At 40.4% G+C, this 20,312-nt stretch overlaps 1 protein-coding gene across 5 annotated transcripts in view; it reads left to right on the forward strand.

Annotated features, from left to right (window-relative positions):
* The window catches only part of LOC148326079 (fibroblast growth factor 12), a 35,773-nt gene extending 18,009 nt beyond the window's left edge, over positions 1 to 17,764 (forward strand). For all 5 annotated transcript variants that reach the window (XM_088310920.1, XM_088310916.1, XM_088310918.1 and 2 more), the window contains 3 exons: positions 4,695 to 4,798; positions 16,497 to 16,695; positions 16,935 to 17,764. In XM_088310920.1, coding sequence (XP_088167046.1) covers positions 4,695 to 4,798; positions 16,497 to 16,695; positions 16,935 to 17,050 — 419 coding nt within the window. In that variant the 3' untranslated portion in view covers positions 17,051 to 17,764. The remainder of the gene's footprint in view (positions 1 to 4,694; positions 4,799 to 16,496; positions 16,696 to 16,934) is intronic.
* The last annotated feature ends 2,548 nt before the right edge of the window (positions 17,765 to 20,312 follow it).

The raw sequence follows: 20,312 nt of genomic DNA on the forward strand, positions 1-20,312 counted from the left end.
AGTGTGTTGGAATGGCACTTTTTTTTTTTTTTTTCAAATCAATTTCTGCACTCAATGACTTCCAGATAGGGCGAGGCATTGTTCAGTAGCTTGTAAAATTAATGTATGCAGATGGATAACGCTTGCAAATAGGCTTTACACAATCAGGATTTTGGAGGCGATCATTGATCAGTGAGTTAAAAAAAGTTAGATTTATTAGGATTTAAAAAAAAAAAAAAAATATATATATATATATATATTTATATATATATATATTTTTTTTAAGCATCTTTATTTACTATACAGTTGATCACTGCTATTTGCGGCCGACGAAGAGCACCAAATTTATAATAGTAATGATATGCCCATTAAAATGCACTGGATAAAAAAAAATTAAATCACAATTAAACCTTAAAAATACTCATAAAAACGCTGATAAACATTTAGCATGTGTAAAATGGGGCAGGGAGCTGGGATGGGGGTTGTGGTAAAGGATAGATTTCTTCTTTTTTTTTTTTTTTTTAAATCTGATTGTATATGCTAGGGGTAGCACGGTGGTTGTCTGGTTCGCATGCCCGCCTCACAACACAGAGCGATTCTGGCTCCGGCCTTCCTGCGCGGCGTTCTCGGGTACTCTGCTTTCCTCCCACATTTGAAAAACATGCTTAGTAGGTTGAGTGAACTTTCTGAATTGTCCCTAGGTGTGAGTGTGAGTGCAAGTGGTCATTCGTCTACATGAAACCTTGGATCATTAACAATGGAAGCACAGAACGCCCCTGGAGTGAACAAAATGACATTTGCTCTAACTTCTTATTTTGTGGATCAGATCTGCAAATTATGACATTACTAAGATGATCAATTTTGCATAAAAATGCAAAATATACTGCCGATCGCATCCAGCCGATCCGATCTGCGAAACGTCTTTTTGCAAATAGAGAGACAAGCATGACAGCTTGTTAACGTTGAAGGCTGTGAAACTTCATTCGATTAATTAACACCCATTTTAGAAATCAGAGCCGTTATTAATTTCATCGCCATCCCTTGATCGTCTTCAGTAATTGCTGGCACACAGCGAAAGATATTTCTTATTGGTTATGACACCTTCACACTCCATTTGTGTCAAACACGTAAAGGTGATAGATGGAATGAAACAAGACTTTCGAACCACTGGAGCTCCCGGGCACAATTTGGAACATTTTCTCAACCCATGAGGTTAAATTTGATCGAGACTTTGTGGGATACACAGAGGGCTTTTGTCACTCTTTAAATTTGGATAATGTGACCTTGGCATTCGTGTTCATCGGCAATGCTTTTTGCTTTGGGCCTTTTTGAAATTGTTCTCACAATAGTGGGGGCATCGAATTGCTCGAAATGTCACGGTAGGCAGAAATATTAAAAGTCAGGGTTAAGTCATTCCACAGTCGTTCTCAAACAGTACCATCTGCAAAAATTCTCACATACCACCAACATGACCAACGTTAACGTACAGTCGTGTAGTAGGCCTAAGTGTTCTTTAAAAAATTAAACAGACCTTACATATGAGTTTTAACAGATATGAGATGACAACGATTTTCTGCTTTGACTTGCAAGTAAAAAAAAAATAAAATAATATCATTGAAATATGAGCACTGTCGTGGCGGCACACTTCAAATCAAACTGCAGTTTTTTGCGGATACGGAAGAATTTCGCAAAACAAAAATAAAAAGGCTTCAAGCTCTTCAGTGGCACACCCAGTTGAAGTTTATTGTCAAACTAAACGGCGGACAAAAATAACTCAACATTGTGAATTGAAAACAACCACATACTGTATAAAATGCGCTAGCTTAATGCTAACACATAATGCGAAACGCCATTGACGCGCTAACGATGGCGGTTTCTGTGTTATAGTGCTTTAAGCATGTGCGACTGCAATAATTACATTCTGACAATTTAAAAATTGTGTTCGCAAATTTGTTTTCAGAAAGGAGGTGAATGCAAGCTTTTCGAACGGTATTTAGAAAAGGCTAGAATTAGAATTAAAATTGGGAATTTTGCGGTATTCCGTGCAAGAAATACGGCCGGCCATCAGCGTGACAAATGCGGCAGGGAGTTTTAAGCGAGAAAGACAGAGGTCAACCAAGGGCCACCGGAAGAAATGAAACAACTCAGAGTTAAGAATTTAAGGCGCGAGCGGACCCTTATGCCTTTGCGACGTGTGTGTGTCTCGAGGATATACATTCCTAAAACAGCTACCCGTGTGAATCAGCTGCGTCAGAGGCCCGGGGGCACATTTCCACCATCGACGGTCCTGAGCAGCCGTCGATATTCATTGAACCAAATTGAATCTCCTCAGAGGACAGTCTTGTGTTGGCACGTCTGCCCTCGTCCCCGCCAGCCTTATCGGATGTTCCCCATCACCACTCGCCAGACAATCATCCCCACAATGTAGGGGAAAACCTGCAGTGCATGGAGAATGTCCCTTCACACGCCAGCCGGGACCAAAGTCCATGAAAGTCACAGTTTTGTCCTCGCCGTGAGTAGAAGTGAAGCCACAGAGATAACAATGACTCTTAGGTATGTTAATGAAAGCGCAAGAAGCAAATTGCTTCCAGTGTGACATTTCCAGATAACCAATGACCTGGATGATGAGAATTTCTAATAACCACTTTTTTTTTTTTTTATCTTTCCTGCAATCAACATCCTCAAGGAGCGTTTAGGTCATCTCGGTGAATTTCTTCCACGAGGATTGCAATATTAAAATGTGCTGTCATCACGGGGGCGTCTCGCTGTGATTTACGAGGATTTAACAGCGGCGCATTATGCCGCAGTTATAACAGACTTTGGTATTTGGACGGGAGTAAATTCAGCTCGTCTTTGTGTTTTAGTGCGGCGCTCCGGCGCCAATCAACATTCAGTGATAACCGAGTGCGATAACGACGCTGAGGCGTCTCGCTTATGTTGCAGAGTCAGTCAAATCTGATCAAAACTCACAGACGTTATTGTGATAAAGCAGAATAGCTGAATGCCAGAGGACCGTCTTTTTGTTGTATTCGTTTGTGCTGATGTATTGCTGGTGGATATTCTTTTGTCTGACACATTTGGCACTGTAAGATAGTTTAGGAGTCTTGTACTTGACCAAATACTCTTGTTTGACCCAAAAGGCCAGCAGATAACAACATATCTGTCGAATTGGACAACCTAAGCGATCACAGGCTTAAACGCAGGGGAGCCAGGCAAGGAGTGCACAAAAAAATGTGTGTCATTTCCAAGAATGCAAAAAAAACAAAAAAAAGACAAACAATATGGCAAACAGTCAGAGGACAACGAACCGACACGGACTGAAAGAAAGCAGGGAAGTAAATACAGACAAATTGACGAGACAACCAGGAGCACCTGGACAAGAGGGAGCTGATTGGCTCACACTTTGGACTGGGATGACAAGCCCAGGTGGACCAAATGCAAAATCAAACTCATCTGAGACAGAACACGACAGTTATTAAGTCATTAACAAAATGAAAGAAATGCAAAGAAAATTTTAGATTTTTATTTGCAGTATCTGCATGGTCACATTAATCGTGTAAATAATATCTAAAAATTGTATTACCCCTGTTTTACTAACAAACATTCCATTCCGAGTTTTAGTTTTCATGAGTTGCAGACTGTCGGCCAGTAGTTTTGTTGCGAGTGGGAAGTTGGATCACAGGTGTTGCAACGTCGCAGATGACTTCACTATATTCATAATTTCACATGTATTGTGTCTACAAAGCAAAGCGTGAAGAGTCTCCGTCACCTGTTTCCTCCCTTTGATTCTATAGCGCCCAGGGCATTCTTCTACTATCTTGACAATCATGCCATGTTGTCTGTGGGTCAATAAAATACACCCATAAAAGCCATTACACACCCACCAAAAAAAAATAAAAAATACACAAAAAAAAAACACAAAAAGCAAAAGGACCACCAGAAGGAGCTGCATACATAATTACATAATACATAATCATGATGCACAAACATTTTAATTCATAGAACTTTTTAATTATTTTATTACTGCGTTATTACTATGTTATTTCCAACTTTTTAATTTTTTTTAATCAAAGGTCATTTCCATTTATTTCAATGGGGCGAAATGATTTGAAATCAATAAAAGTAAAATATGCCAAACCCTGAACATCCATGCTTAAATGCTACCACAACTAGCCTCTGTAATCAAGTAATTTGTTTAGTAACTGACTGCACAACTCAACTTACCACCAAAAGTGTATGAAATCTGTAACTTTGTGATTTCAGTTGTTACTTTCATTGCTAATATTGCATTCTGGAGATATACTGGAGGTTTCATGCATCACTCTGCCCGCACCTGTCAATCAAAGTGAAATTCCCTGTCAATCCAGCTCCCAAGTACATTTGTCTTCATTATGAAAAAACATATCATGTTGCAGGTTGATTTTACCTTTCAAACATTACCGTTGAGCACTAAAGCTCGATCGCCTTTTGCCAAACAGCCACTTTAATGCTCCTCTGGCAGGTGGCTGCACCTCCCATTGTTCACGTCTTGTTCCCTTCACTTTACCGCTGTCAGAGCGCCAGAAAGGCAAGCACAGCGAGAGAGAGAGAGAGAGATCAGACACTCTCATGCCGATGAGAGCTAAGTGAAAACTAAATTGTCTTCTTCTTCTTCTTTTCTTTTTGTCTCTTTGTACATGTGCCTACTGCTGCCCCGACTGACTTTGCCTGCGCAGCCCTGTTTAATCTTATCCCCGTGGGTCTGAGAGTGGTGGCCATCCAGGGAGTGAAGAGTGGCTTCTACATCGGCATGAACGGCGAGGGCATGCTCTACAGCTCTGTAAGACCCACAATTTCCAGAATGCGTGTGCGTGTGTGTGTGACCAGCATTTGTGCATGCAGCACACGTTCTGTTCTATCCTCTTTGATGAGTATCCAGCATTAGCACAAGAGCCCTTGTGATGTACTGGTATTGTGTTGTTGTGAACCACTTATCCTCCCACTTTGTTGATCAAGCAGCATGGCGCATGTTTTACATTTAATTCGACATTGAGTTCAGGACTCATTGTTTCAAATTGCCTGCTCTCGTCTTATTGACTCACCGTCGAGTTTATCCGCAAACAAACCTTCCACTCGGTTGTGGCCGTATGCGCTGAGTATAATGCGTTTGAAAAGTAGCAGAGGGATGCTGTTGAAAAGCTAGATTGCTTTGAGGCGATGCCAGGGTATCCATCCATCTGTTTTATTGTCATTAGGGTTGTGAGTGAGCTGGCGACCATTCCAGCTGAGCCACTGGTTTCCGTCTTTAAGTCAAACTGGTTTGGGGTGCAAAGAAAGTTGGGGATGATTGTACTGTGCTGGAAAACAAAAGAAAAAAAAAAACCAAGGAAATAATGACATAATCGATTCATCGACTTTCACTTAACTTTTACCAAATTGGATTTGACTACAAAAAAGTCTACAAAATCTTTAGTCAACCCATAGTTAGTGCTTTCTAAGTGACTTCAAAAGTTTGAATTGTGGTATGTACAGTTTTTCTATCTATCAATTTGGGATGGGTGAGTACCAATATTATTAAATAGTATTTATTTTGAGGTATCGGGTACTCATGGAGGCTGCCGATACCAGACACCAATACTTAGCCCAAAACAAATCAAATCAAGTCATTCCTCCATGTTAGAACACTAAAAATGTGTGTTGAATTCACTACATTTTGATCAAGTGGCTGCACTAAATAAAATCATTAAATAAAATAAATAAATAAATAAATAAATAAAATCCATTTAGTATATTTAAAAAATTTAATGTATGTTTTTTTTCATTTTTTGTCATTGTGCTGAGTATAATTTTATATATCTAAAATACGAGAGGTATCATAACTCATTTTCGGTGAGCACTCAAAGAGTGAATAATTGTACTGGAATCTGTCGGAAAAAAATTCGAACATCAAAATATACTCTAATGCTTTTCTAAGTGACCCCAAACTTATAAACACTATCGCACATTACATATTTGTATTCATACATCTTAAAACGAATAACAATTTGAACCTCTTTTTGCACAAAAATATTTCTGATTGCTTATCAGCAATTTCAATATTAAGAATGTGAACCAAAGAAAATGTAACTTTTATGCACCGAATCCGCACATCACCGGAATTATTATTCCGCTGGGTTCCAGAAATGAACTCAGCGGGGGTGTAAATATCATGCGGAGAGATTTCTTATGCGGCGTAAGATGCGAGAAGCGCGCGGGCGAGTGTGGGTAGCCAAACGGCGGGTGGGGGTGGAAAGAGTCACGGATGTCAAATTTAATTTCGCTGCCAGTTACAGCGAGGATGAAAACGCGCCTCGGTAACACACTGGAATATTTGACATGCAGAGGAAGTGAAAAACGTGCCATACGCGCAGATACGGGAACATATCCCTCGTTAACATGCTTACGTAACTACCAGTCTCGTGGCGTTTAACCCAGCTGGAAATGACAGAAAACGACAGAACAAGAAGTTCGTGTTCGCCACAGCCCATCTGTCTGATTTGATTTTAAAATGTCAAAACCCTCATCAAATATTTAAAGGACAGACCAGCGGGTGTTTGATTGCATGAACCGATACGGGAGCAGATTAATCAAGACAAAGACGGGTCCAGATGGCGTCCATTTTGCTCTCGAGACGCAATGCCTGGCAAATATGTATCGTTCCAAATTTGAGCGGACTCATGAGCCCTTGCCAGTTCAGACAAGGACGTTTAATACGTATGCAAACGTGACTCATCTGGCTAGACTCATTTCATTCATAACTTAAGACACATAAACAAGCTCACATTGCTCACGGTGATAACCTCCCACCGCCCGCCAGTCTAATTAATGTCAAATAGCACCCAGGCCGTCGTGTGATTCATTGAAATTACGCCAAATTGAGCACACAGTCTCACCCGGCCAGCTTTGCGTGCACCCCGTTCACGAAAGCATCATTTGTGTCTGGCGGTTTGACGATTATTATGACTTACAAGCTGAGCGGTGCCATCCTGTCAAATGGCGGCTTTCAGCCTAACTGCCATGACACGCCATTCATCCTGTTAATTATCCATTTTATGGGCCAGCAAACGCAATTTTGACCTTTTTGGACATGCGGCGGAAATGTTGGTCTAAAGGAAGTGTGTTTTTTTTTTTTTTTTTTTTTTTTTGCAGTGCATTTTAATGAAAAATCATGAGGCAAATGCACTTTGGTCACATCGCTGGGATGGAAACATGGGAAATCAGCATGCATCAGCGGGCAGAATGCATGAGATGGACTTCCGAGCCTTGTACGCTGCTCAGCGATGGACTAAATTAGCATATGGATCGCAAAGGGTGTATTCCCGCATCCAATTATTCAGCAGTACAGGTTAGATGCAGAAGATAGGCTGAAAATTCAGTTGGGTTGAGTGCGTTTGAAAAATAATGAACCCCCCCCCTCACCCCCCACCCCCCAAAATAATGCGATTGAATTTGTGATTATTTTTTTCAAGGTCATCTTCCCATCAATTTTTTTTTTTAAACAAACACGAGCAATAAATTCATTTGTACTACGCTCGATAGCAGATGAATGGATTCATAAATTAGGTTTATGCTTAAATAAAGGCAAATGAACCGCGATTTACTACGAAATAAAGTTCATTAAAATCAATTACATTTGTTAACTTACTAAATGCTTTGACTTGCACAATTCACGACAACACCTTCACAAAAATGTGAGCTGTGAGTAGCCCATAAATTACCTTTCAACAACAATGCAAACAAATCTGTTTCTTTATGACTTCAACTTTTCATATTCCATGAAACGGTGATGTTTTTTTTTCGTCTTATTATCATTTCTCTCCCTAAAATCTCAAGCATACACAGCAGGCTCTCTCCCGGGAGGTCATTATTGAGGGCTATTGGTCACGCTTCCCTCACCTCTGCTTTTCTGCCTTGTTGTGGCGCGGCGATGTGAGATTTGGGAAGCCATTTAGGTAGCTGTTGCCTTTTTTTTTTTTTTTGCCGCCGGTCTTCATCACTTTAAGTGGTCGGTGTTGATTGGCTCGAGCCCTGTTTAGGCTTTTGCTGATGAGGCTGTGGGTGAGGGCGGTTAATAATGCTTGTGTGGAGTCTTTTAGCTGTGTTAGAGTGTGGGAGCTGAGCAGCTACAATGAAGATACCCCTTTCCATTATTCATAAATTCTTCTCAATATGACCTAGTTTGCTGTTGCCTAGCACAGCAACAATCAGCACTCTATCTATCTATCTATCGCTCCTTCCATCCGCCTCTATAATTATACAATCTAAGTATATCAATAACTACAAGGGTTGTCATCCATCCATCATCCATCCAACTCTATTCCCATTTTTGTCCCCATCTCTCTCTCTCTCTCTCTCTCTCTTTCTGTGTGTTTGTCTATCTGTCTCTCTCTCTCTCTCCTTCTCTCTCTCTCTCTTTCTGTCTAACTGTCTGTCTCTCTCTCTCTCTCTCTCTTTATGTCTAACTCTCTCTCTCTCTCCCTCTCTCTCTTTCTGTCTAACTGTCTGTCTCTCTCTCCCTCTCTCTCTCTTTCTGTGTGTGTGTCTATCTGTCTCTCTCTCTCTCTCTCTCCCTCTCTCTCTTTCTCTCTCTTTCTGTCTAACTGTCTGTCCCTCTCCCTCTATATTTCTCTCTCTCTCTCTCTTTCTGTGTGTGTGTCTATCTCTCTCTCTCTCTTTCTGTCTAACTGTCTCTCTCTCTCTCTCTCTCTCTTTCTATACATATACATATATACATATATATATATATATATATATATATATATATATATATATATATATATATAAAAGGTTTCTGTGTGCATCTGGCAAAAGGCGCAGGTAAGATTTTTGTTTCACCACATGAGTAACTTGTGGTATCAATAGAGAACTGCCTGTAACCAACATTGGTGATGGTACCACCCATCTGTGTGGCATCCTCCATTCACGAGAAATTAGACTCCTAACTAACAAACAGCAGCGCTGTATTGAATTCTTTGTATCGGAGGTTCCTGACAAGCTTCTAAAGTCGTATGTGCAAGTAACAGCATTAGTAAAACAGCTGACTGAGAGTGACCCAAAACTTTTGCACCGTATTGTATAGTCCTTGTCAGTTGCCTGTCATCGATTTCCATCCAGCTTCCCATCAAGCTCGGGCTAAGCATCCATCCATCTCGAGTAACTGCTCCTATTCTTTTTTTATTTAACTTCTTATTTATGTCACAGAAATAAATGACACGTCACAGTAAAACCTTCCCTGAAGGTCCTAATGGAGGATTGTGTCAAAGTTGTGGAAGGTTAGCGAGAGTGGTTCAGTTTTGTTCAAGGTAAAAAAAAAAAAAAAGGAGCCACAATAGCTTAATGAAATGCTGCTTTGGCTTTCTTGTTTTCTATGCTCTTGTGCTTCAGGGAATGTTTGATCATTTCATTCATTGCTTAATTTGTTCTGTCTAAAAAGCTTGCGCTGAGATCTCCAGATTTCATTCGTGATGACTCAAATTATTACAAATTATGGGCATAGTACTAAACAGATTTTTCCTAAACATATTAAGCAACTAAAAAGAACCTTTCAGATAAAAAGCCATTTTTGCCGTTCAGTTTTTTTCCCTCCTTTGACCAGTGGGGTATTAGCACGCGTTTGTGCTGTCGTTTGAGTCATTTATCATCACTGTGTTCTGTGGAAGGTCATCAGCAAGGTCAAAACACAACCACATGCTGACTCTTTGGAGTGAGACGGAGAGAAAATAAGCATCGAGGTGGAGAGAAAGAGGAAAATATATTGTGATCGAATATACCAGTCTAGACCATACCTGACCTGAATTCCTGCCGGAATATGAATGAGCACCTTGGGGATTCCATGTCAGTCCAGGGATTTTCTTTAAGGCGAAGTCTTTCAGGTACATTGATGGCTTCGGCCCAAATTCAAATGGAATTCCTTCCAGAATCCTCTGCGGCCTCGTACAAAGTCAAAGAACAACTGTCGCCAACGCTGATTAGGCTTGTGAAGGCGTTCAACTCAGTTCTGCGAGCAGCCCAGTTTGTTCTGTTGTTCTGTTCTCGTCATCTGTCGAACGACGTCGCCACTTGCCTCTCACAGGCACCTGGCACACGAATCACTCAATATTCACGGAATAAATTCATGTGTGAAATCATCAGGAAGTAGTGAAAATTAAACACAGGAAGATAAAGATTGTTTAATGAAATGCTTAAAAATTGTGTTCAAACAAGTTCTTACCCCAATGAATACTAATTCTCCCCGTTAACTGAAACTTGAGCTTCAGGTGGTACACATTTGCTGTATTTCCTAATAGCGGACACAGCTCAATTGATACTACAGTCTAGTTTTGTGCAGTTTTTCATTTGTTTTCATTTTTGCAGACTCACACAGCTTGGTGCATTTTAAAACAGGTGTTTTGTGCCGCTGTGGGTGTGAACACAGCTGACTTAAATCACCACCAAAAGAATCGGGGCAGTCGTTGACAAGATGGATGGCGACATTGGTTTGCTGGAGTCCGTGTAGTGTGCAAAGGACGTTTATATGGAACTTGAAAGCAGACCTACACGGGCGAATGATTTACAGTAAAGTTGGCCAGGGAGATCGCAAATCTTGGTTTTAACCGACTGCAATTTCATACTCATTAAGTCAAATTTATTACTTTTTGTGACTTGCACTATTTGAATTTGATTGAGAGCCCAAAACAGACAAAAATGTTTTTAAAAAATTTAAAGTTGCCAAAACCAAATTTTCAGCACCCCTGAAATTTCATCTCACAAAGAACCCTTGAGATTGTCATATTGAACTGCGGAGTGAAACATTTAATCCATAGCTAATTCACATTTACCTACTATTCCACTGTTTTGTTCCCTTGTGTTTTCTTTCCACTTCCAGACAAAACATTTCACTGCGCTCGTGAGCAATACCCCCCAATTCTCAGTCCTCTATATATGTGATGTAAATGAAAGCTACGTGGAGCAATGAACATGCCCTCGCACACTCTTCATCATGGCCAATCCTCCAAACGGTCATCAGCCTTTAATGCCATGCTCTGCCCACGTGCGACAACGTCGATAGAAAAGCTTTGCAATTTAGCAACGCCCATCTGTCTAGGACAGCGGTTCCCAAAACTTTATTGAGCCAAGGCACACATTGTACACACCCCAAAAAAAATCTCAAGGCAAAAGGCAACATAAAAGCCGGCCCTGATATGAATTTTGCAGTCACTCTGTTTGTTAGCCGTGAAATGTGCGCTAGTTTTGTTGCACTAACTACGCTTCATTATGTATTCCTCTCAGACAAACCAACTCCGTCGGTGAACCATTTGGCAAGCATTTTATCGTGTGAGTGAGCTACACTCCTTTTCGGTGTTTATTCCTCTTCATTGTGCGCTTCTGCGCTCCACACGAATCCATTAAGGTGATTTCATTAATGAGAAACTGCGACCCGCGTTCCTCACCTCATTTTTCCCACTCCGTCATCTGCAAACAAGGTGCGCTGTCAGACTTCAAAGTCACTTACATTCTGCCCTTATCATTCCCAAGAGTGTTTTTCTCTACACGCAACATACTCAAAGCCAAGCTCATGGAGTGATGTCCTTGCGGCTGCGTTGTTTGGACGGAGGACGCTGTGGCGTGACAGCTTCTGAGGAGCAGTACAGTGCGCTCATACTTGTGACTTATTACCAGGGATTCCGAAAACTTTTTGGTCCGGGCTTGCATAGCGGGAGAGATTCTTTTTCAAGGTTTCACACTTTGCCCTTTTACCAATCAAACATAACGACCATGTGCGGCCCAAAATGCCATGGGAATTTTTATATTTTGAATGTTTCACCCGTGAGAAAGGAACTGAAGAAAATTTTAATAAATTTAATTTTATACAGTGGTTCTTTGACTAATGAATGAGTGACCCAAATGATGAGTTTATTGTTGAGTTTTATTTTTTATTTTTTCAGCATGAACTTAACAGGCAGCAGAATGACTGAAAATTATTTTTATTGACACTCACAGTGAATTATACATTGTGTCTTTAAAAAAATGACATAACTTGGCCTTGGGAAAGTCTGCTAGCTTAACGCTAACTCCTAATGCAAAATGTCACGCATTGGCTAACAATTAGCTCCAATGTTGCGGTGTTACGCTACGTTGAGACTGCAGATGAGATGTTGCTACTCGTCATAGCCATCCTCTCACAGTAAAAGAAATGTATTAATATTGCTAATCCACTGTCGGTGGTGCTAAAACTGTGGCTAATGCTAAATGCTATTGCTAGCTTGAATCACGGTTCAACAGCTGTAAATATCCTATCCTAAATATTCAATGATTGTTTTGTCTAACATTGTTTCTCCACACTACCAGTGCAATGAGCGTCTTCCACCATCTTGAGCGAATGTACTCCCCAATCACAATCGCAATTTCCTCCATCGACATGACAAAAAAAAATAAATAAATGAAAGATTATATGACGTATATGCTTTCTAAGTGAAAAGGCGCTTAATTTTGCAACAAAGCATTATCATTTATAGCTCATTATTTTATGGACCCCAAATTACTGCTTGCGGACCTCAGTTTCAGAACCACTGCTGCAAGCACACACACAAACACGTCCGGCACCAGACAGGCAGGACGTGACCCGCTGAGCCCCAGCCCAGATCGAAACTTTTACAATTTGACGGAACGTCTGTAGGCCACCGCTAACTCGCCCTGTGAGGTGTCCATACAGCGCTGACCTCTAGGACCTCACCTTCCCAAAGTCCTTTCCGGTGCTTGCCTTGCACGCTTGTGTCTTTTAGGAATAAACGGGCAGTGACTCAAGCTGTTGCTGAGCTGTGAAATACTGTGTGAGCATAGTGCACGCACACACACACACACGCACATTTCCTTTCGACAACATATGGCAGCCTTTATTTTTAATTAGTCAATACTTTGTAACACCAATGAGATGAATACACACAGATAAACAATGCGATTATCTGGTGCGTTTATTTCATTGCCGAAATGGAGATGGAGTTTTATCTCTTTTGGTGTCCTTAAATATTGTTCATAGTTTGTGGTACTGCCCTCAAGTGGTCAAAAACACCACTTAGGCTTCATAATTCAGTACTTGAAAACTGCTAGTACTTGACGTCACCCCAAATATAGTTATAAATGCCTGTATTGATAGTTAATAGTAATAGTTTAACGCAGGAATATACCACAAACTTGTATCCTGAAGCAATTTATCAGTTGAAACTTATCTTACAGCATTACTTTTCATAAAGGTCCTTACATCAACATAAAAATGTGTATGTATGTATCGCGTCAACATACTTCCTTGAGACCAGTTATGAAATGTAACAGGTGTGAAAAAAAATCCGCAACCTGTCGTTTTTTTTTTTTTTGGACCAGCTTTAATTATTTCTTTGGCTTTACACATCGACACACGCGCGCGCACACACACGCCTTGCGCGCACGTCAACATCATATAAATGGTCACCTCTGGCGGGAATTGGAATTGGACAACTTTAAAAGGGCACAGAAACCTGCAGGAGATATTGCCAACACACACTGCCAACACACACATTCACAAGCGCCAGCACACACACGCATACACGTCCGCATGCACTCACACACACACACACACAAATCCTGCTTTAAAATGAGATTAGGCTGTGTAGAACCAATCCAGCTGTTCTGCATCGCTACAGCTATCTGCACAACTTGACTCATTTTCAAGGTGTCTGCTTTAGATAAAGCAGTGTCGGGGGAGTATATATGTTTTTTAAAAATATTTTTTTTCAACAATTTAAAGCAATTCTCAGTTCTATCCGTAGCATACTTTTAGCACACGTCAATCATTACCATGACGACCGTTGGCGGTGCCTGAGCATTGGAGCAGAGCCAGGAGTGTGGGGAGAAAAAGTTGCGCAACGGTGAATATATGAAAAACTTCACCAAGCAAGCAGGTGTCACGCATCAGAACCGAACGCCGTTTGCCATGTCATGGCCAGAGGACCACCACGGTGCTGGTGGTGGAGTCATTATTTAAATCAGCCCCTCGATGACGTAACAGCGGGTCAGAAGTGCACAGCATCGAGCTCACAGACACATTTTCAGAACTCGGCAGACAGCAAACGATTTATGTGGTTGTTTCATTTCACACTTCATGGGTGGGAAGGCACTTCAGAGAGCCAACTATTTGTATACAAGCCATTAAAAAGACAATTTTCAGTAATATGTCCCCGATAAATCGAGACAAGGCTCCATAAAAACAAAACTCTCTGTTCTGAATCAACTACATCTATCTACATCAATATAACTTTCTTCATTTTCAAGGTTTCTCGTTCAAATAAAGAGGAGAGCTGGGGTATATTTTAAAAAATGAGGTTATTCGTGTTAAATGAATTATTTTATTTGTGTGATGATGCACAGTGTTGGTTTCGCATCATAAATATTGGAATGTGGTACTTTGACTTTAGGTATTTTAGTTTTATCAGACCATAAAATATTTCCCCACATCCTGACGAATGTCTATCTAATAAATGCTGTTCTTTGTAACAAAAAGGCACAATGCATCACCAGACAAAACATTATTCAAGGTAAAAGCTTGGTTTTTTTTCAGTTGGAAGAGAAATTTAAACAAAGTGGATTTCGGAATAAAACCTTCAGGCTTCCACTTGAAGAGCTGAAGAGGAATTTATGCTAAATCAGGAAAAGGACAAAACAAAAACATTTGTAATGGGTTGGAGCCGGATCTCAGACGGAAATCCAAACTCCACTCCAGTTGACCTCAATTGCGACAAGATGCCAATCATGAACAATCCATTTTTAAAGGAATGAATCATCAAACATTTTGCCTATTCCTTGCCATCGATACATGGACCTAAAAAGGAATGAGAAAAACTCAAATTTTTTAAATACATTTCTCATCTTTTATAGAACTTTTAGTGCAGCTGTACACTAATTGACGCAACGGTCACACAGCATGTGAGGTGTCATATTTAGGTTTCGGAATGGTGGAGGAGGACGCAAATGCAGTGAGGCAGCAGTAAAGACAACAAAGCAAACAAGGGACTGGGCAAAAAAAGTACAAAATAGCAGGAACCAACAAAACACAAGGACTTGAATTAACTTGACGGGGTGAGTCAGGCACCAAGACAATGGAAGACAACAACATCTGACATGGACAATGAACTGACAAGAAGTGAAAGCAAACCGGGAACTAAATACAAACAAATTAGCGAGACAACGAGGAACACCTGGACAAGACACGAAGGGTTGGCGGGAGCTGATTGGTGAACACTGAGGCTTGGGTAAACCAACACAGGTGGATACAATAAGCTTGATGAGACAGAAGACATAGGAACACGGAAACAAACATGGAACTAAAGTAAAAAAATAAATAAATAATAATATCCTAAAACAACAAAGCAGATCGTGACATGGAGTTTTGCTGCTAATTTTATGCGTGGACAACAGTTGGTCACTTTTTTTTTTTTTTGCTGTAATTCATAATGTATCGCCAGCACAGACAACCAAACAAAAATGAGCTCTAAAAAAAAAAATAAAAGAATTCTGAGCTTTATTTGTAAGGAGGGGGCGTGGATTTACAATGTAGAGGAGTGTGCGTTTGTGTGTATGGTTGTAGAGGGGTTGGATGGCGCATGTAATGGAGTATAGTTTTTTTGTAGCCAAGTAGAGTCGAGGTGATCATGTTGAGACAGTGGAAACGGTGAATAGGAGTCATTCCGAGGGCGTGGGAAAGCCGTAGTGATGGAGTAGGATGGGGCAGGAACTCCCGGGAGAAGGTGAAAGAGAAGTTTTTCATGACTGAACCTTCGCCAAGGAGTCGTTAAAACTGACCGCATTACTCAAACGGCTGCTCGGTCCGGGTATTAGTTGGACCCAAAAGTAGCGCAATGAAGATCCCGGAGTGGGTGGGAATATGCTTGAGTGGGATTTTATGCCAGGTGAAAATAGAATCAGTGTACATCCGTACATACAGAGAGGTGAATTAGAAACACACAGTCGCACAGAGGCCGTGATGACATAGATCATTATTTGCTTCTCCGCTTTGCCATGACAGTCATGTAGAACGCAGCCAATATCTCGTCTTTTCCATCTTTCCTGCGACTCATTGACTTTCTCCTTGACGCGCTGCTTTGATAATGATGAGGAGTGATAGAAATCTTCCATTGTTGCCCCGTTATCCTAATTTGGTTTGAATTCACAAGGACATGTGTGTTGGTGTGTGTGCTAGCATGTGTGGTGTGTTTGCTGACCTTGGCAATGTTCACGTGCTCGTGGTGGGAGTCCATTTTTCACTTTTCCACTGGAAGTGAACTTTCTGCGTTCATACTGACTTCGATTTGATTTAGGTTACCACTACATTGACTTGCTTGATGGATTTGTTTTAGTGTATTTTAATGACTCAAGAGTCCAAGAATGTCCAAGCCGGTGTTGTTGCATGCTTCCATTTTTCTGTAAAAGGTTTGGACACATTGTTTCACGATTAATATATTTACAGTACTGTATGTATTCGCCTCTCACAGGAAATGTTCACGCCGGAGTGCAAATTCAAGGAGTCGGTTTTCGAGAACTACTACGTGATCTACTCGTCCACTGTGTACCGGCAGCAGGAGTCGGGCCGGGCCTGGTTCCTCGGCCTCACCAAGGAGGGCCAAGTCATGAAAGGCAATCGGGTCAAGAAGACAAAACCCTCCTCTCACTTTGTACCGAGGCCCATTGAAGGTAACAAAAAAATGAATAAATTAAACGTTCAAAGGCGCATAGAATAATTTATTGTAAAGAATTTTGGGGGGTTGACATCCCCTTTAAAAAAAAAAAGTTAACCTTCAATCATTTTTTATTGTGTATATTTTAGTCCGTTGCAGTTAACTAATTCCCAACTTAACTGTTTACCTTGTTTCTATCCATCTGCATTCTCATTTGTTCATTTCGCCCCCCCCCACCCCTGCCATCTTTCTTAGTCTGCATGTACCGCGAGCCGTCGCTGCACGAGATCGAGGACAAGCACCGCTCCCGGAAGAGCTCAGGGACCCCCACCATGAACGGAGGCAAAGCAGTCAACCAGGACTCCTCATAGCAATCAAAGGGAGGGGCTTCCACTGAGGGGCGTGGCCTGAACGCCCTCCCCACCCCCACTTAAAAAGGGAGGGATCTTAGGAAACTTCCCGCCCAAAACGTACACACCACCGCTTCCTCGCTGAAATAGTGTCGTCGTCGTCGTGGCAACCGAGGAGCTCTTTCTGTACTCTCATGACAAGACGGGACAAACTTTGAACGCTTGCCTGTGAAAACTTTTAGAAGAATTACTATGAAACAGAGGAAATCTATATATATATCTATCTATATATATAAACATTTTCAATCAGGACTCGACCGATATTTTATGCAAAAAAGAGCTGTGACACGCAATGGATCAGAGGCCTCTCCTCACACAAATATCTCTCATTTACATTTTATGCTGTGAAAAAAAAAAAAGCTTTACTACGTGCTCACTTTTCATATGCATTCTTTTGTAAATGCTCTCTTGTGTTTGATTTGCCAATAATAACTAATGCATCAACACACCAATTTGCTGTGAAGCTGACCATGAGTACAGCTTTTTAAAAAACCGACACATTTAATAATTCCTCATGGATTAATCTTGAATCACATGAGCTGCTCTGCCTGAATGTATTCGCTGATGTAGTCACAAGAGTGCTTATGATGGGATGTCAGTAACTCAGGTGTGTACTGGATGTGTGACTACAACTTGTGCGCAGCGTCAGAAGCAATATAAACAGACTAGGAGGTATTAACGTGTTATTACTAGAACGTGTCATGCGTGTCTGAACTATTTGATCAAGTACAAAGGATTCAATATGTTTGAGATGAGCTGGTTGGGTTAAGTTGAAAGGGGACTACAGGAAATATTGTTCTCCTTCCAAAAAAAAAAAAAAAAAAGGGGGATGACCAGCATCAGTAACACTATTAGCCCAAAACATTTTTTGCACTTCATCGATCTTCACATGTTACATTAGGGTTGAAATCACGGCATGGACCTTGATGAAACGAGAGAACGGATAGGTGATATTTTAATGTGAAAACATCCATGGTGGAAGAGCGCCTTTGCCATCCGACGGAGGCAAACACAACCTTGCCTGAATTAGTGACCAATGAACTGCAGAGGTCTTTGCAGCGAGCGAACTGGCTGCTCTGCCGTGTAAATGCTGTGTATGCCACATTACCCAATTCCTTTTCCTCCAATTAGTGTGTCCAATGTCTGTCTCAGGAAGTGTTAGTCGGTCCATTGAAGCGGCGTTTTGCAACCAAGAGTTAGAAAGTTTGAAAAAATCTCATGGGGTAGGAAAAGGGGATACATTCCAGACCAACCTACAATCGGCGAATTTATGCGACATAGGCAGGACATATAACCAAATTAGTTCAGGTTTTAACCCTCCCTCGTGCTTTAAACATATTAAAACGTGTTAAAATATATATTTTTAAAGGCATTCTTTAGCATCTGTTCTCATTCTCTCACTCGCAATTCTCCAAGTAGAAGAAGTCAAGTGTGCTTGCTTCAAACTGTTTATTTGTCACTCCCAGATGAAGTTTACTGTAAAACTGACACATAAAATCTAAACACCCCAAAATGTTCGAGACAACTGTGTAATTTTGTCAAAGGAAAGTCAGCTAGCTTACAGCTAACACGTAATGGAAAACGCCATAGATGGGCTAGTTGCAATTAGCATAGATGATTTGGTAATTATAAACCTTAACACCGTCCAAACAGAACCATACATCAATCCTCACAGTATGTATTCTGTGCGGTGTATATTTATTTGTGGTTCCACATTTGCTAAGTCGCCGACATTTAACCCATCTACTCCTATTTTTTTCCAATTATATGATGATTTTTTTTCATGACATGCTGTCTGCACTATGTTTGTGTTTGAAATGCTTAGCGCCTCTTCTTCCGAACTTTTTTGGTATTATATTTTGTAGTTTATGATCTCAATTATTAATATAGGCAATTACATTTGTATTCATTTATTTATTTGTTTATTTATTATTGCATTTATGGACAATGTAGACATGAATCGATATTAAAAGACAGACGGCTGGCTAATTGACATCTGTTGTCTAGCATATAAAATAAAAAATCGACACATATAAAAGTCCGAAACTGTTCTATACAACAACTAACACAGACTCATAAAATATACAATAAAATGCATCACAGATAAAATTATCAAACATGCAGCGGGAGGATAATGACGACGTAAAAATCCACTGACCAGATTTGCAGTGGGAGAACAATGTTGGCATTCTTACAGAAATGCCAACGATGGCAATTAAGAGTTTAAAATTTTTAAATACCTGCAATTGCAGATTTACACTAACATTGTAATAATTAGGCTCACTGCATCGACCATTCGTACAGGGAGAAAACATGAAAGAGAAATTCACTATGGGTCCTTATCCACTGTACTACTGTGACTTAGTTGGGGTTCTTCTCTGCCTTTTTTTATCTTATATTTCAATGGACTGCTTGAAAATTAATTGCCGTTTTTTTCACCCAGTCTTTTGGTCACATTTATGTTGTGTGGCAAGGGAAAGCCTGCTCTCGCATTAATTTTGTAGGAGAATAGTTTAAAGGGGAAGTCAACCCCCAAAACTTCTTAGCAATAATACGTTTGATGCGCCTTCACTAGTCTAAACACGACATTCTGATTGAGATGATATTTGTGGAATATGAGTTAAGAAACAAAATCCTCTTGTTTTAGCCATGTAGGTGGCAGCCATTTTGTCACGTCTCCCGACTGAAAATGACATCACAGTTGCGCAGGGCTCAGGTAACGACCAATCATGGCTCACCTGTTCTCTGAAGCTGAGCTGTGATTGGATGTTATCTGAGCCCTGAGCAACTGTGATGTCATTCTCAGTTGACAACAAATGGCAAAATGGCCGCCCTACATAGCTAAAAACGATTGAATATTACTGCTTAACTCATATTCCACAAACGCAATATTAATCAAAATGCCATGTTACGACTCGTGGGCCTTCATAGAACATTCTTGTAAAGAATATTTTTGGGCACCACCGAAAATTGAGGTGGGGAAAAATAAAATTACTTCGATATGTTAAATATAAAAATAAAGCCCTATGAGTATAAAGTCGAATTATAGGATCATGTGAAGGTTTGCAGTACTTGACTCTTGAATTTGTCCGGCAATTTGGACTTAAATCTAAATAAAAGAATTTATTCTCGTAAGCTTGACTTCTACACTATAATATAACAATTTCTAGATTTGTAAGATTGTGATTGAAAATATGACTTAATTTTCATCATTTTTTTTAAA

The sequence above is a fragment of the Idiotropiscis lumnitzeri genome, chromosome 12 (assembly GCF_059441095.1).
Source record: "Idiotropiscis lumnitzeri isolate Australia: NSW breed Sydney's pygmy pipehorse chromosome 12, RoL_Ilum_1.0, whole genome shotgun sequence".
NCBI lineage: Eukaryota > Metazoa > Chordata > Actinopteri > Syngnathiformes > Syngnathidae > Idiotropiscis > Idiotropiscis lumnitzeri.